Source organism: Oncorhynchus keta, chromosome 4 (assembly GCF_023373465.1).
Source record: "Oncorhynchus keta strain PuntledgeMale-10-30-2019 chromosome 4, Oket_V2, whole genome shotgun sequence".
In the NCBI taxonomy this organism is placed as follows: domain Eukaryota; kingdom Metazoa; phylum Chordata; class Actinopteri; order Salmoniformes; family Salmonidae; genus Oncorhynchus; species Oncorhynchus keta.
The window spans coordinates 18811202-18829383 of record NC_068424.1 but is presented as its reverse complement, the minus strand read 5'-3'; the positions used below and the strand labels follow the sequence as shown (position 1 = coordinate 18829383).

Genomic DNA, 18182 nt, shown 5'->3' with positions numbered 1-18182 from the left:
CACACACACAGCACAAATGCACACACACTACTGATCACGGACCAGGATGTCTTGCTCCCAGGCAGACTAAACTTTTTTTGCAGTCGAGGTGAGTAAGACATTTAAACATGTTAACCCTCGCAAGGCTGCAGGCCCAGACGGCATCCCCAGCCGCGCCCTCAGAGCAGCAACCTCAGAGCAGCAACGTCATCCTCACACAACTGCATGAACTTGAATGTTTATAGCTACATCCACAAGGCTCATTGCTAACAAAATACCCACAATCTATACAGTAGACTAGACACTGGTGGACATTATACTATACAATGAAATAATAAATGTCTGAAATTATATGACAGAAACAACAGGGTTAGCAGGCTTACAGGTAAACACACTAATTAGCACAACAAAGGAGTACGTTCCACATGAATAGTAAGAAATATGAACTCACAGGAGATGGCTGGAACTTATCACTTGGCTTGTGTACTTTCTCTAGTTACGTCCTTCTCCTCAATTAGAGATCACCCAGCATGCTCTGCTCCACATCACCAGTGAGCAGAGTGACAGCTCTCCTATGATGAACTAATATTTACTCTCAATAGTCTTTTGTATAGCCACCCCAAATTTTGACGTCAATTTGGTTCTGAGATAGGCTAAGGGTTCTTGAGCGTGGTTACGGCAGGAGTACTGTTGTTGTCTTCTCTGTCCGGGAGAGCTGAGAGGACTACCAGACGGGCAACAGGACAGGTGTATGTTCTGTCCTCGATCTTGACCTCGGCAGACCTCACATGACCATCTGCGCTTGAGTGAACTTTAATGACACGTCCGATTGGCCAGAGGGCCCTCAGAAGCTGGGTTCCACCAACATTACCACCATATCCCTTTTGAGGTCGTCAGGGATGGTATGCCACTTCTGGCGGGCTTGCAGGCTGGGTAGGTAGTGCCTGATGTAGCTGGACCACAAGTGATCCGTCAGGATCTGGCAGTGTCGATGTCTGCTGAGGAGCTCAGTCTCTGTGTACACCAGTTGTGGCAGGGATCCGTCTGGCCGCCCCATCAACAGGAGCGTGAGGCGCAGGCATGCAGCTGGCAGGTCAGCCATCTTGGGGACAGCAGGTCTGGATTTACATCTACGGCATTCTTTGCAGGTGTGCTGGAATCGACGGATGGCTTCCCGCCCGCAGAGGACCCAAAGGATGTGGCGGATCTCTGCAAACACTCTCTCAGGGCCTGGATGGCACAGATGGCTGTCGTGATCTTGGATAAGGAGTCTAGTGGATGGATGACCAGGATTGAGGACGATGGGATGAACTGTAGAATGTTCTAGATCTTCGGCATAACCTAGTCTACCACCAACTCGGATGAGCTCTCTGGACTTGTCAAGCTCAGGTGACAAACTAAATAGACGACTGCTGGAAGGGACAGGCTTACCATCTTTCAGGACACAGAGCTCATCTGGTAAACTCTCCCGCTTGGCTCTCTTGAAGATGACAGTGTCCGCTTTCTGGTAGTCTTCAACAGTAGGGTCACCACCCTGTCTTTGCTGTTGAAGTTACCGAGTCAATGTGCAGGGGTACAGGTTAGTCGACGTAATATGTGCAGTACCAGTCAAAAGTTTGGACACACCTACTCAAAAAGGGGTTTTCTTTATTTTTACTATTTTCTACATTGTGGAATAATAGTGAAGACATGAAATCTGACTATGAAATAACACATGTGGAATCATATTGTAACCAAAAAATTGTTAAAGAAATCTAAATATATTTTAGATTCTTCAAAGTAGCCACCCTTTGCCTTGCTGACAGCTTTGCACACTCTTGGCATTCTCTCAACCAGCTTTACCTGGATTGCTTTTCCAACAGTCTTGAAGGAGTTCCCACATGTGCTGAGCACTTGTTGGCTGCTTTTCTTTCACTCTGTGATCCAACTCATCCCAAACCATCTCAACTGGGTTGAGCTCGGGTGATTGTGGAGGCCAGGTCATCTGATGCAGCACTCCATCACTCTCCTTCTTGGTTAAATAGCCCTTACAAAAGTCTGGAGGTGTGTTGGGTCATTGTCCTGTTGAAAAACAAATTATAGTCCCACTCAGCTCAAACCAGATGGGATGGCGTATCGCTGCAGAATGCTGTGGTAGCCATGTTGGTGTGCCTTGAATTCTAAATACATCACAGACAGTGTCACCAGCAAAGCACCCCCAAACCATCACATCTCCTCCTCCATGCTTCACGGTGGGAACCACACATGTGGAGATCATCCGTTCACCTACTTTGCGTCTCACAAAGGCACGGCGGTTAAAACCAAAAATCTCAAATTTGGACTCATCAGACCAAAGTCTAATGTCCATTGCTCGTGTTTCTTGGCCCAAGCAAGTCTCTTCTTCTTATTGGTGTCCTTTGGTAGTGGTTTCTTTGCAGCAATTTGACCATGAAGGCCAGATTCTCGCAGTCTCCTCTGAACAGTTGATGTTGAGATGTGTCTGTTACTTGAACTCTGTGAAGCATTTATTTGGGCTGCAATTTCTGAGGCTGGTAGCTCTAATAAACTTATCATCTGCAGTAACTCTGGGTCTTCCTTTCCTGTGGCGGTCCTCATGAGAACCAGTTTCATAGTAGTGCCTGATGGTTTTTGCGACTGCAATTGAAGAAACTTTCAAAGTTCTTGAAATGTTCTGTATTGACTGACCTTCATGTCAAAGTAATGATGGACTGTTTTTTCTCTTTGCTTATTTGAGCTGTTCTTGCCATAATATGGACTTGGTCTTTTACCAAATAGGGCCATCTTCTGTATACCATCCATCGGAAGGACAGAAAGTTAGCATCGGGTAAACTCAAGGGGTGGTGTGTGTCTTTGTTAACAACAGCTGGTGCACAATATCTAATATGAAGGAAGTTTCAAGGTTCTGCTCGCCTGAGTTAGAATACCTCATGATAAGCTGTAGATCATACTATTTATTTTTGTAGCCATCTATTTACCACCACAAATTGATACTGCCACTAAGACCGCACTCAACAAGCTGTATAGGGCCATAAGCAAACAAGAAAATGCACATCCAGAGGCAGTGCTCCTAGTGGCCGGTGATTTTAATGCAGGAAATCTAAAATCAGATTGACCTCATTTCTACCGGCATGTCACCTGTGCAAAAAAGGTGAAAAAAACTCTAGATCACCTCCACACACAGAGATGCATACAAAGCTCTCCTTTACCCTCTATTTTGGTGAGGATGCTAAGCTACAGGACTGTTTCACTAGCACAGACTGGAATATGCTCCAGAACTCATCCAATGGCATTGAGGAGTTTACCAAATCAGTCACCGGCTTCATTAATTAACAACTTGCAAACTATAATGGATTACAAAGGGAAACATAGTCACGAGCTGCCCAGTGCTGCGAGCCTACCAGATATGCTAAATGCCTTCAATGCTCGCTTCGAGGCAACCAACATTGAACCATGCGTGAGAGCACCAGCTGTTCCGGACGACTGTGTGATCACGCTCTCCGTAGCCGATGTGAGTAAGACCTTTAAACAGCTTAACATTAACAAGGCCTCAGAGCCAGATGGATTGCCAAGACGCGCACTCAGAGCATGTGATGACCAGCTGGCAAGTGTCTTCACTGACATTTTCAACCTCTCCCTGACCCAGTCTGTTACACCTACATATTTCAAGCAGACCACCATTGTCCCTGTGCCCATGAACACCAAGGGAACCTCTCTTAATGAAATCACCCCGTAGCACTCACATATGTAGCCATGAAATGCTTTGAAAGGCAGGACATGGCTCACATCAATACCATCATCCCAGACACCCTGGACCCACTGCAATTTGCATACTGCCCCAACAGATCTACAGATGATGCAATCTCTATTGCACCCCACACTGCCCTTTCCCACTTGGACAAAAGGAACACCTACAGTACATGACAATGTTGTTCATTGACTACAGCTCAGAGTTCAACACCATAGTGCCCTCTAAGTTCATCACTAAGCTGAGGATCCTGGGACTGAAAACCTCCCTCTGCAACTGGATCCTGGATTTCCTGACAGGACACCCCTAGATTGTGAGAGTAGGCAGCAACACATCCGCCATGCTGATCCTCAACACGGGGGCCCCTCAGGGGTGTGTGCTTAGTCCCCTCCTGTACTCCATGTTCACCCACGACTGCGTGGCCAAGCACAACTCCAACACCATCATTAAATTTGCCGAGACACGATGTTGGTGGGCCTGATCACTGACGACGATGAGACAACCTATAATTTTTATTTTACCTTTGTTTAACTAGGCAAGTCAGTTAAGAACAAATTCTTATTTTCAATGACGGCCTAGGAACAGTGGGTTAACTGCCTGTTCAGGGGCAGAAGGAGAAGGTCAGAGACCTGGCAGTGTGGTGCCAGGACAACAACCTCTCTCTCAACGTCAGCAAGACAAAGGAGCTGATCGTGCACTACAGGTAACGGAGGGCCCAGCCCATCCCCATTCACATCGACAGGGCTGTAATGAAGTGGGTAGAGAGCGTTAAGTTCTTCGGTTTCCACATCACTAAGGATCTATTATGGTCCAAACACACCAACACAGTCATGAAGAGGGCATGACAATGCCTCTTCCCCCGCAGGAGACAGAAACGATTTTGCATAGACCCTCAGATACTCAAAACGTTCTACCGCTGCACCATTGAGAGCATATTGACTGGCTGCATCACCGCTTGCTATGGAAACTGCTTGGCATCCGACCACAAGATGCTACAGTGGGTAGTGCGGACGGCCCAGTACATCGTTGGGGCCGAGCTCCTTGCCATCCAGGACCTCTATACTAGTCGTGTCAGAGGAAGGCCCTAAAAATTGTCAAAGACTAGCCACCCAAGTCATAGACAGTTCTCTCTGCCACAGCACGGCAAGCAGTACCGATGCACCAAGTCTGGAACCAACAGGACCCTGAACAGCTTCTACCCCCAAGCAATAAAACTGCTATATAGGTAGTTAACTAACTAACCAAATATCTAACCGGACTATATGCATTAACCCTTTTTTCACTAACTATTTTAGACTCATCACATACACTGCTACTGTCTACTATCTGTCACTTTATTCCTAGTATATGTACATATTTATCTCAATTACCTCGTACTCCTGCACATCGACTCGGTATTTGTACCACTCATTGTGTATTTATTACTACGTGTTTTACTTATTTCTCTATTTTCTTTCTCTGCATTGTTGGGAAGGGCCCATAAGTAAGCGTTTCAATGTTAAATCAAATCAAATTTATTTGTCACATACACATGGTTAGCAGATGTTAATGCGAGTGTAGCGAAATGCTTGTGCTTCTAGTTCCGACCATGCAGTAGTATCTAACAAGTGATATAACCTAACAATTTCACAACAACTACTTATACACACAAGTGTAAAGGAATGAATAAGAATATGTACATAAAAATATATGAATGAGTGATGTCCGAGCGGCATAGGCAGGATGCAGTAAATGGTATAGAGTACAGTATATACATATGAGATGAGTAATGTAGGGTATGTAAACATGATATAAAGTGGCATTGTTTAGTGGCTCGTGATGGCACATTACATCAAGATGGCAAGATGCATTAGATGGCAAGATAGATGGTAGAGTACAGTATATACATATGAGATGAGTAATGTAGGGTATGAAAACATTATATAAAGTGGCATTGTTTAGTGGCTCGTGATACATTACATCAAGATGGCAAGATGCAGTAGATGGTATAGAGTACAGTATATACATATGAGATGAGTAATGTAGGGTATGTAAGCATTATAGAAAGTGGCTAGTGATAAATTGATTACATCAATGTTGCTATTATTAAAGTGGCTAGAGTTGAGCCAGTATGTTGGCAGCAGCCACTCAATGGTAGTGATGGCTGTTTAACAGTCTGATGGCCTTGAGATAGAAGCTGTTTTTTTGTCTCTTTGATGCACCTACACTAGAGGTCAACCGATTAAACGGAATGGCCGATTAATTAGGACCGATTTCAAGTTTTCATAACAATCGGAAATCGGTATTTTTGGGTGCCAATTTTGCCTTTTTTTATTTTTACACCTTTATTTAATCTTTATGTAACTAGGCAAGTCAGTTAAGAACATATTCTTACTTTCAATGACAGCCTAGGAACGAGGCAGAAAGACAGATTTTTACCTTGTCAGCTCGGGGGATCCAATCTTGCAACCTTAAAGGTAACTAGTCCAACACTCTAACCACCTGCCTCACGAGGAGCCCGCCTGTTACACGAATGCAGTAAGCCAAGGTAAGTTGCTAGCTAGCATTAAACGTAATCTTGTAAAAAACTATCAATAAACGACTGTCATTGCACCAATGTGTACTTAACCATAAACATCAATGCCTTTCTTAAAATCAAAACACAAGTATATATTTTGAAACCTGCATATTTAGCTAAAAGAAATCCAGGTTAGCAGGCAATATTAACCGGGTGAAATTGTGTCACTTCTCTTGCGTTCATTGCAGGCAGAGTCAGTGTATATGCAACAGTTTGGACCGCCTGGCTCTTTGCGAACTAATTTGCCAGAATTTTACGTAATTACGACATAACATTGAAGGTTGTGCAATGTAACAGGAATATTTAGACTCGTGTATGCCACCCGTTAGATAAAATACGGAACGGAATAAACGTTTTGTTTTCGAGGTGATAGTTTCCGGATTTGACCTAAGGCTAGTGTTTCTGTGTGTTTATTATAGTTAAGTCTATGATTTGATATTTGATAGAGCAGTCTGACTGAGGGGTGGTAGGCAGCAGCAGGCTCGTAATAGTCAAAGGTACAGTGGAGCAAAAAAGTATTTAGTCAGCCACCAATTGTGCAAGTTCTCCCACTTAAAAGACGAGAGAGGCCTGTAAATTTGTAGGATTTTTAATAAATGTATTTTCAAATTATGGTGGAAAATAAGTTTTTGGTCACCTACAAACAAGCAAGATTTCTGGCTCTCACAGACCTGTAACTTCTTCTTTAAGAGGCTCCTCTGTCCTCCACTCATTACCTGTATTAATGGCACCTGTTTGAACTTGTTATCAGTATAAAAGACACCTGTCCACAACCTCAAACAGTCACACTCCAAACTCCACTATGGCCAAGACCAAAGAGCTGTCAAAGGACACCAGAAACAAAATTGTAGACCTGCACCAGGCTGGGAAGACTGAATCTGCAATAGGTAAGCACAACCTCAAACAGTCACACTCCAAACTCCACTATGGCCAAGACCAAAAACGCCTTGGCGTTTTGATATCAGTGTAAATCTCACTAGGATAAGGTAACGTTTGTCCAAAAAAAATCATAAATCCACTTTACAATTTTTTAAAATCTTTGCTTATATTTAGCCAATATTGATCAGAGTTACCTTGTCCTATGGATATCTACACAGTTCTAAAATTGGCAAGCTGGTGTAAGCCTACAGGAAACACAGACCTTATTTTAAGTGAATCAGAAAATATCCTATGGAAAAAATGAATGAAGGAACCGCTTTTCAGATTTTGCTAGAAGGTGTCATGGGAATTATGCCTCGCACTTTGGTAGTCAATTCATACCATGTCCGTTATTAGAATAGGATTTCCTGCATATAGAAATTACAGTTTTTGTTTTCAACATTCATCACAGGTAACTTAAACTCTATTTTTATTCAAACAGTTGAGAGTATTTGTCTCCTAAGCAGATTCTTCAGTATCATTGTCACTTCAGAGCTGTGTGTGTGTTTTACAGATGACAGAGAAAAGCAGAGCACCAGTGTGGGACTATTACATGGAATTGGCACCAGGGAAAGCAAGGTGTCTTATTTGTGATAAATATGTAAGCATGGGGTCAGCAACGGCTAAATCAAAAAATACCACCAACCTGTGGAAGCCCCTTAAGAACACCCATCCAAAAGCCCATATGTATTATATTAAGTTAAAATAAGTGTTCATTGTTCATTCAGTATTGTTGCAATTGTCATTATTACAAAAATGTGTGTATATATATATACATTTTTAAAAATTGGCCGATTTGATCGGTATCGGCTTTTTTTTGTCCTCCAATAATCAGTATCGGCGTTGAAAAATCATAATCGGTCGACCTCTAACCTGTACTGACCTCGCCTTCTGGATGATAGTGGAGTGAACAGGCAGTGGCTAGGGTGGTTGTTGTCCTTGATTATCTTTTTGGCCTTCCTGTGACATCGGGTGGTGTATGTGTCCTGGAGGGCAGGTAGTTTGCACCCGGTGATGCATTGTGCAGACCTCACTACCCTCTGGAGAGCCTTACGGTTATGGGCGGAGCAGTTGCCGTACCAGGTGGTGATACAGCCCGACAGGATGCTCTCGATTGTGCATTGATTGTCCATTTCAGTTTGTCCGTGATGTGTACGCCGAGGAACTTAAAACTTTCCACCTTCTCCACTACTGTCCCGTCAATGTAGATAGGGGGCTGCTCCACCCCACTCCAGGTGTTGCCCATCTTCCCCATTATCCAGTGTTTTCTGTCTGTCTGTGCAAGTTTGTCTTGTTTGTTCAAGTCAACCAGTGTTCTGTGGCTCAGCTCCTGCTTGCCTGCCTGACCACTCTGCCTGACCACTCTGCCTGGCACTAAGCCTGCCTGCTGACCGGTTCTTCTGCCACCCTCTGGATTACCAATCTCTGCCTTACCCTGAGCCTGCCTGCCCTCCGGTACTGTTGCCCCACCTCGGGTTTTCTGACCCCTGCCTGCCTTGACCTGTCTATTGCCTGCCCCTGTTTGGAACATCAAACTATTGTTTATCCGACGTGGTCTGCATCTGGGTCTTCCCTTCATACCTGATAGTTAGTCCACACCTTGATTTGATTTTCTCTCCTATGTCCTGGGTGTCAGGATAAAGCTAAACTAATGTAGCAGGCGTAAAAGAAATGCCTGACCGGGGTCGCCACATCCAGTTTACAGGGGAAAAGTAAGCTAGGTTGAAAATACTGTATCCCTAAGAACCGGATGTTTCTGGATTCTTCCAATGGGGTACAGGTAGAGATAAAACGGCCTCACAGACACACAGGGATATGCAGAGAGAACCATTGTGCTTCCACTGACTCGTGCAGGGGTGGGCAAACTTTTTGGCCCGAGGGCTAAATTGTGATTTTGACATACTTTCGATCTAGTTTTAGACGTTTAAGTGTGGCAAGGGCCGTGGCTTTTGTGGCACGATGGGTAACGATGCTTCGAGGGTGGCTGTTGTTGATGTGTGCAGAGGGTCCCTGGTTCGAGCCCAGGTAGGGGCGAGGAGAGGGGGAACATTGTATTGCTGACATATGTGACATGGATAATTGCAAACTTGTGCATTGGAGTAATTTAGGACATGGGAGGAGTTATTTAGGTTAGGATGTTGACATTCAAGGGAATGGTTTGATAATTACATGTGTGCAGGGGTGTGTGTGAGGGTGTTGTTGTGGTAGCAACCTCTGGAGTTGGGCCATGACCTCAGGGTGGGGGTGCAGCATGTGTACATTTGTTCAGGCAGTAAGAGTAACACCACACCCCTCGGTGGGAAGAGGGCCCAGTTAAGAGCACACAGAGTGCTGTGCCAGTGCCACAGACTAATTTGTAGCCCTTTCAGGTTCTGTGCAATTCAAGAAAGCAATGTAAAGAGCTCAGGCAAAAATGCATTTCAACACTCCATGGCAATAATATTAATATTTCAATTAAATGGTTAATGTTTTAACTTTGACCATTGAAAACCTACATGGCGATAATTATAGATAATAATAAAAAACAACAAATATTTTGGGTCACAAGTGTTCTTTAAATCCACCCCAGCTTCATTGTCTAGGCTGGCCTATTTAAGTAAGTAACTACACTCTTAGAAAAAAGGGTGCCAACGGTTTCTTCGGCTGTCCTCATAGGAGAACCCTTTGGGTTCCATGTAGAGCACAGCCCATATTTTTTAAATATATTTTGTAATATATTTTTTGGTGCACGGCCCATATGTTATAGCTGTCTAGTGCCCGCCTGCATATTCGATGACGAGGTAGGCAACCATTGGTTGATGCATCCAATTTAGCCACCGAGAAAAATTATAACGCCGATAATAATTGTCATCATTCATTCATCTCTTAGTGCCATTGAGAATACACTGAGCGCATCCGTTACTGTCATGCTTGCACCATTACTACAGAGAGAACGGATTGTTTCTAGCCCAAACCGTTCAAAATCTATGATACATATTACCGATGCAAAGTTTTTTTTCTTCTCATCTCACATAGGCAGGACAGCATTTTACATTCACGAACTATGGCACACAGGCCGTTCTAAAACTACTTACAAGCCGCTAACCGATAACCTAGTTCAGTCGTGTTACAGCATTAGCTAGCTATCTAACAACCTGAAAGTTATCATATTTGTGGGAACTTTACCAGTAGTAGGCCAAACATTTGGTGTCACCGAAATAAATGAAAAGTGAGAGCTTATTCAGGTGATGTGCTTTTAAAGTTGCTAGGATCCATATCTCAAAACAATTTAAATCACATTTTTCTGGTTCTACTAAACTTGCATAAATGTTTTCGTGCTCCTAAATTGATCAAGTTAAGAGAACATGATGTACAAAAAATGACATTGACTGGCCTGGGGGGTTTAGATACCAGAAGTCTAAAGGAGGCGTGACAACCTTATAAAACCATCGACTATTATTTGTAAGAGAGGTTGTCACTTTAGCGGAATAGAGAAAGAGCTGGAACTGACAGGAACTATCTAGTGACCGCTTAAACGTGCGTTTTGGGTGGTTCTGGTAAGCTCTGATAACAAAACAGTTTTATATCCAGCTTAGGTCATTGAACGAAAGAAAGCAAGACAATTAGGGAAACAATTATTTCACGCTGAATGGTTGGTGGGCTTTTTGCCTTCGCATTGTGCACGTGTCTTCTGCTGCAACAGTAGGCCTAATGTTGTCTTTGGCTAGTACCAACCCGTACTGTAAATCCTGGTGTGGTGCTGCTGTGCATTGGTTGTTTCACACTTAACTTCCCAACCACTCTTCATTGTTTCTCTAAATTCCACAGACCAGTTCGTGGACTATCAGCGGAACATTTTGTGAGCTCCAGAAACCGAACATGACTGAAAATGGACTTGGGCACCGGGAGAGGGTGCTTAACGTGGACACCATGAACCCGAATGTAAAGCGGATTGAGTATGCTGTCCGTGGTCTAAATGTGCAACGTGCGGTGCAGATTGAAAAAGAGCTTAAAGAGGTACATTTTCATGTCTACTATTGGATAGAGGTTTGCAATAATCGGTCCTTCTGGTGGGCAAACAAAGCTTTTGAACAAGGGGTTGACTTTTTCCTTTAGAGAATACAGCTCAGGTGACATGGAGCAAATGACCAGATGTATTCGGGCAATGGGAAGTTGCCCATTAAACTAATGTAGCAGGTGTAAAAACATACCAATTAGCTATAAGAAGGTGATGAAAAGTGGAATCCCTCCCACTAATTTAGCAAAGTGCCTCACTGAAACACTCACTTTTACGTTTTGTATTGTATGTATTCATTTGTGGATGTTCATTCATTTCGTATGATATTGTACAAATTGCAATTAGTAACATACACACATATGTTACGGATTTGCAAAATGTACTGTAGGGTTGATTGGCTAAGTGTAAATAGTTTGCATTGCTTGCACAAAGTTCCACATAGACCATGTGGGATTCTGATTGATGTGAAGTATGGGACTAAATGCCTTTGACTCTCTCCTAAATGTACTATTGAAATGTCTCCTTCCATAATGGAACTCAGTCCTCAATTACACATTTACATTTGTTTGTTTTAATGTAGAACATCATTTGTATGGTTGTTGCCTGTTTAAAAAGTCATGTTTTCACAGAGGGTGGTGCGACATGGGCTTAGGAGTACATGTGTGGACATGTCATTTATTTGTATATATTGGGAGTAAGATGGACAGTCGTGCTTGCTCTCCTAATAGATACACTATATATACATAGGTATGTGAACACCTCTTCAAATTAGAACATTCAACTAGTTCAGCCACACCTGTTGCTGACAGGTGTATGAAGTTGAGTACACAGCCATGCAATCTCCATGGACAAACATTGGTAGTAGACTGGCCTTACTGAGCTCAGTGACTTTCAACGTGGCACCATCATAGGATGCCATCTTTCCAACTAGTCAGTTTGTGAAATTTCTGCCCTGCTAGAGCTGCCCCGGTCAACTGTAAGTGCTGTTATTGTGAAGTGGAAACGTAATTTAGAAACAACGGCTCAGCCACGAAGTGGGAGGCCACACAAGCTCACAGAATTGTACCGCTGAAGTGCGTAGTGCAAACAAATCGTCTGTCATTGGTTGCAATACTCACTACTGAGTTCCAACCTGTCTCTGGAAGCCTTGTCAGCACAAGAACTGTTCATCAGGTTCTTCATGAAATGGGTTTCCATGGCTGAGCAGCTGCACGATCACCATGTGCAATGCTAAGCACCGGCTGGAGTGGTGTAAAGCTCACTGGCATTGGACTCTGGAGTAGTGGTGAGGAATGAATAGGAATGATGGTCTGGGGCTGTTTTTCATGGTTCGGGGTAGGTCCCTTAGTTCTAGTGAAGGGAACTCTTAAAGCTATAGCATGCAATGACATTCTAGACGATTCTGGGCTTCCAACAGTTTGGGAAAGGCCCTTTCCCATTTCAGCATGACAATGCCGGCGTGCACAAAGCGAGGCCCATACAGAAATGGTTTGTCAAGATCGTTGTGGAAGAACTTGTCTGGCCTGCACAGAGCCCTGACCTCAACCCCATCGAACACCTTTGGGATGGATTGGAACGCCGACTGCGAGCCAGGCCAAATTGCCCAACCTCACAAAGGCTCTTGTGGCTGAATGAAAGCAAATCCCCGCAGTAATGTTCCAACATCTAGTGGGAAGCCTTTCCAGAAGAGTGGAGGCTGTTAGAGCAGCAAAGGGGGACCAACTCCATATTAATGCCCATGTTTTTGGAATGAGATGTTCGACGAGCAGGTGTCCACATACTTCTGGTGCTGTAGTGTGTGTATGTGTAGCGTCCTACATCTGCTACATAACTGTACTTCAAGCCAGCAGGGGGACACTGAGGGAAGAAAACCATGCTGCTCAACATTCACACCAGTTTCATTCTCTCTATTGTACATGGAAGTACCTGCACTGAGTATATGAATGGTTGAAATATTGAAGGTTCCTGGAGTTCATTGTCTTTCCTGTCCAGCTAATGAAGATGAACCATAAAAGGGTGGGATGTTTGTGGGAAGGACTCAGACTGATCAAGGACCTACAGTAGCTTACCTGTCAATGTATTTCTGATACCTTAATTTTGATCACCTTAAAACAAATCTAGAGCCTTTGTATATATTTTACAATAAATATATTATGTCAAACTTGAGTGTGTGCTTTCCTTGTATTTTATGTGCTTCTTTCATGTTTATAGTACATATGGATACAGTAAACATTACCCCTTAGTGGTGGAATTGTACAGTGAATTGGCACATAAGATCTTCCATTCTTTACACCACCTAGGTGTAATTCTGATGTGAGCTCTCGTAGCTTTACACACACACAGCACAAATGCACACACACTACTGATCACGGACCAGGATGTCTTGCTCCCAGGCAGACTAAAAACTTTTTTGCAGTCGAGGTGAGTAAGACATTTAAACATGTTAACCCTCGCAAGGCTGCAGGCCCAGACGGCATCCCCAGCCGCGCCTCAGAGCAGCAACCTCAGAGCAGCAACGTCATCCTCACACAACTGCATGAACTTGAATGTTTATAGCTACATCCACAAGGCTCATTGCTAACAAAATACCCACAATCTATACAGTAGACTAGACACTGGTGGACATTATACTATACAATGAAATAATAAATGTCTGAAATTATATGACAGAAACAACAGGGTTAGCAGGCTTACAGGTAAACACACTAATTAGCACAACAAAGGAGTACGTTCCACATGAATAGTAAGAAATATGAACTCACAGGAGATGGCTGGAACTTATCACTTGGCTTGTGTACTTTCTCTAGTTACGTCCTTCTCCTCAATTAGAGATCACCCAGCATGCTCTGCTCCACATCACCAGTGAGCAGAGTGACAGCTCTCCTATGATGAACTAATATTTACTCTCAATAGTCTTTTGTATAGCCACCCCAAATTTTGACGTCAATTTGGTTCTGAGATAGGCTAAGGGTTCTTGAGCGTGGTTACGGCAGGAGTACTGTTGTTGTCTTCTCTGTCCGGGAGAGCTGAGAGGACTACCAGACGGGCAACAGGACAGGTGTATGTTCTGTCCTCGATCTTGACCTCGGCAGACCTCACATGACCATCTGCGCTTGAGTGAACTTTAATGACACGTCCGATTGGCCAGAGGGCCCTCAGAAGCTGGGTTCCACCAACATTACCACCATATCCCTTTTGAGGTCGTCAGGGATGGTATGCCACTTCTGGCGGGCTTGCAGGCTGGGTAGGTAGTGCCTGATGTAGCTGGACCACAAGTGATCCGTCAGGATCTGGCAGTGTCGATGTCTGCTGAGGAGCTCAGTCTCTGTGTACACCAGTTGTGGCAGGGATCCGTCTGGCCGCCCCATCAACAGGAGCGTGAGGCGCAGGCATGCAGCTGGCAGGTCAGCCATCTTGGGGACAGCAGGTCTGGATTTACATCTACGGCATTCTTTGCAGGTGTGCTGGAATCGACGGATGGCTTCCCGCCCGCAGAGGACCCAAAGGATGTGGCGGATCTCTGCAAACACTCTCTCAGGGCCTGGATGGCACAGATGGCTGTCGTGATCTTGGATAAGGAGTCTAGTGGATGGATGACCAGGATTGAGGACGATGGGATGAACTGTAGAATGTTCTAGATCTTCGGCATAACCTAGTCTACCACCAACTCGGATGAGCTCTCTGGACTTGTCAAGCTCAGGTGACAAACTAAATAGACGACTGCTGGAAGGGACAGGCTTACCATCTTTCAGGAGACAGAGCTCATCTGGTAAACTCTCCCGCTTGGCTCTCTTGAAGATGACAGTGTCCGCTTTCTGGTAGTCTTCAACAGTAGGGTCACCACCCTGTCTTTGCTGTTGAAGTTACCGAGTCAATGTGCAGGGGTACAGGTTAGTCGACGTAATATGTGCAGTACCAGTCAAAAGTTTGGACACACCTACTCAAAAAGGGGTTTTCTTTATTTTTACTATTTTCTACATTGTGGAATAATAGTGAAGACATGAAATCTGACTATGAAATAACACATGTGGAATCATATTGTAACCAAAAAATTGTTAAAGAAATCTAAATATATTTTAGATTCTTCAAAGTAGCCACCCTTTGCCTTGCACAGCTTTGCTCTTGGCATTCTCTCAACCAGCTTTACCTGGATTGCTTTTCCAACAGTCTTGAAGGAGTTCCCACATGTGCTGAGCACTTGTTGGCTGCTTTTCTTTCACTCTGTGATCCAACTCATCCCAAACCATCTCAACTGGGTTGAGCTTGGGTGATTGTGGAGGCCAGGTCATCTGATGCAGCACTCCATCACTCTCCTTCTTGGTTAAATAGCCCTTACAAAAGTCTGGAGGTGTGTTGGGTCATTGTCCTGTTGAAAAACAAATTATAGTCCCACTCAGCTCAAACCAGATGGGATGGCGTATCGCTGCAGAATGCTGTGGTAGCCATGTTGGTGTGCCTTGAATTCTAAATACATCACAGACAGTGTCACCAGCAAAGCACCCCAAACCATCACATCTCCTCCTCCATGCTTCACGGTGGGAACCACACATGTGGAGATCATCCGTTCACCTACTTTGCGTCTCACAAAGGCACGGCGGTTAAAACCAAAAATCTCAAATTTGGACTCATCAGACCAAAGTCTAATGTCCATTGCTCGTGTTTCTTGGCCCAAGCAAGTCTCTTCTTCTTATTGGTGTCCTTTGGTAGTGGTTTCTTTGCAGCAATTTGACCATGAAGGCCAGATTCTCGCAGTCTCCTCTGAACAGTTGATGTTGAGATGTGTCTGTTACTTGAACTCTGAAGCATTTATTTGGGCTGCAATTTCTGAGGCTGGTAGCTCTAATAAACTTATCATCTGCAGTAACTCTGGGTCTTCCTTTCCTGTGGCGGTCCTCATGAGAACCAGTTTCATAGTAGTGCCTGATGGTTTTTGCGACTGCAATTGAAGAAACTTTCAAAGTTCTTGAAATGTTCTGTATTGACTGACCTTCATGTCAAAGTAATGATGGACTGTTTTTTCTCTTTGCTTATTTGAGCTGTTCTTGCCATAATATGGACTTGGTCTTTTACCAAATAGGGCCATCTTCTGTATACCATCCATCGGAAGGACAGAAAGTTAGCATCGGGTAAACTCAAGGGGGTGGTGTGTGTCTTTGTTAACAACAGCTGGTGCACAATATCTAATATGAAGGAAGTTTCAAGGTTCTGCTCGCCTGAGTTAGAATACCTCATGATAAGCTGTAGATCATACTATTTATTTTTTGTAGCCATCTATTTACCACCACAAATTGATACTGCCACTAAGACCGCACTCAACAAGCTGTATAGGGCCATAAGCAAACAAGAAAATGCACATCCAGAGGCAGTGCTCCTAGTGGCCGGTGATTTTAATGCAGGAAAACTAAAATCAGATTGACCTCATTTCTACCGGCATGTCACCTGTGCAAAAAAGGTGAAAAAAACTCTAGATCACCTCCACACACAGAGATGCATACAAAGCTCTCCTTTACCCTCTATTTGGGTGAGGATGCTAAGCTACAGGACTGTTTCACTAGCACAGACTGGAATATGCTCCAGAACTCATCCAATGGCATTGAGGAGTTTACCAAATCAGTCACCGGCTTCATTAATTAACAACTTGCAAACTATAATGGATTACAAAGGGAAACATAGTCACGAGCTGCCCAGTGCTGCGAGCCTACCAGATATGCTAAATGCCTTCAATGCTCGCTTCGAGGCAACCAACATTGAACCATGCGTGAGAGCACCAGCTGTTCCGGACGACTGTGTGATCACGCTCTCCGTAGCCGATGTGAGTAAGACCTTTAAACAGCTTAACATTAACAAGGCCTCAGAGCCAGATGGATTGCCAAGACGCGCACTCAGAGCATGTGATGACCAGCTGGCAAGTGTCTTCACTGACATTTTCAACCTCTCCCTGACCCAGTCTGTTACACCTACATATTTCAAGCAGACCACCATTGTCCCTGTGCCCATGAACACCAAGGGAACCTCTCTTAATGAAATCACCCCGTAGCACTCACATATGTAGCCATGAAATGCTTTGAAAGGCAGGACATGGCTCACATCAATACCATCATCCCAGACACCCTGGACCCACTGCAATTTGCATACTGCCCCAACAGATCTACAGATGATGCAATCTCTATTGCACCCCACACTGCCCTTTCCCACTTGGACAAAAGGAACACCTACAGTACATGACAATGTTGTTCATTGACTACAGCTCAGAGTTCAACACCATAGTGCCCTCTAAGTTCATCACTAAGCTGAGGATCCTGGGACTGAAAACCTCCCTCTGCAACTGGATCCTGGATTTCCTGACAGGACACCCCTAGATTGTGAGAGTAGGCAGCAACACATCCGCCATGTGATCCTCAACACGGGGGCAGGGGTGTGTGCTTAGTCCCCTCCTGTACTCCATGTTCACCCACGACTCCCTGCCGAGACACGATGTTGGTGGGCCTGATCACTGACGACATGAGACAACCTATAATTTTTATTTTACCTTTATTTAACTAGGCAAGTCAGTTAAGAACAAATTCTTATTTTCAATGACGGCCTAGGAACAGTGGGTTAAAGGGGCAGAAGGAGAAGGTCAGAGACCTGGCAGTGTGGTGCCAGGACAACAACCTCTCTCTCAACGTCAGCAAGACAAAGGAGCTGATCGTGGACTACAGGTAACGGAGGGCCCAGCCCGTCCCCATTCACATCGATGTAATGAAGTGGGTAGAGAGCGTTAAGTTCTTCGGTTTCCACATCACTAAGGATCTATTATGGTCCAAACACACCAACACAGTCATGAAGAGGGCATGACAATGCCTCTTCCCCCGCAGGAGACAGAAACGATTTTGCATAGAGCCTCAGATACTCAAAACGTTCTACCGCTGCACCATTGAGAGCATATTGACTGGCTGCATCACCGCTTGCTATGGAAACTGCTTGGCATCCGACCACAAGATGCT

General features: G+C 44.3%; 2 protein-coding genes across 8 annotated transcripts in view; both read left to right on the top strand.

Moving 5' to 3' along the window:
• Positions 1-13362, top strand: part of LOC118370304 (protein phosphatase 1 regulatory subunit 16A-like) — a 37480-nt gene extending 24118 nt beyond the window's left edge. The window contains exon 13 of the transcript XR_008103301.1: positions 12370-13362. The gene's annotated coding sequence lies outside the window, so the exon portion shown is untranslated. The remainder of the gene's footprint in view (positions 1-12369) is intronic.
• Positions 9855-18182, top strand: part of LOC118370247 (alanine aminotransferase 2-like) — a 38633-nt gene continuing 30305 nt past the window's right edge. For 2 of the 7 annotated variants that reach the window (XM_052503269.1, XM_035755176.2), the window contains exons 1-2: positions 10809-10830; positions 11007-11195. In XM_052503269.1, the coding sequence (XP_052359229.1) occupies positions 10828-10830; positions 11007-11195 (192 nt within the window). In that variant the 5' untranslated portion in view covers positions 10809-10827. Of the gene's footprint in view, positions 9980-10103; positions 10424-10549; positions 10736-10808; positions 10831-11006; positions 11196-18182 lie in introns of those variants that run through there. The other 5 variants (XM_035755201.2, XM_035755192.2, XM_035755185.2 and 2 more) reach the window with 5 other exon arrangements.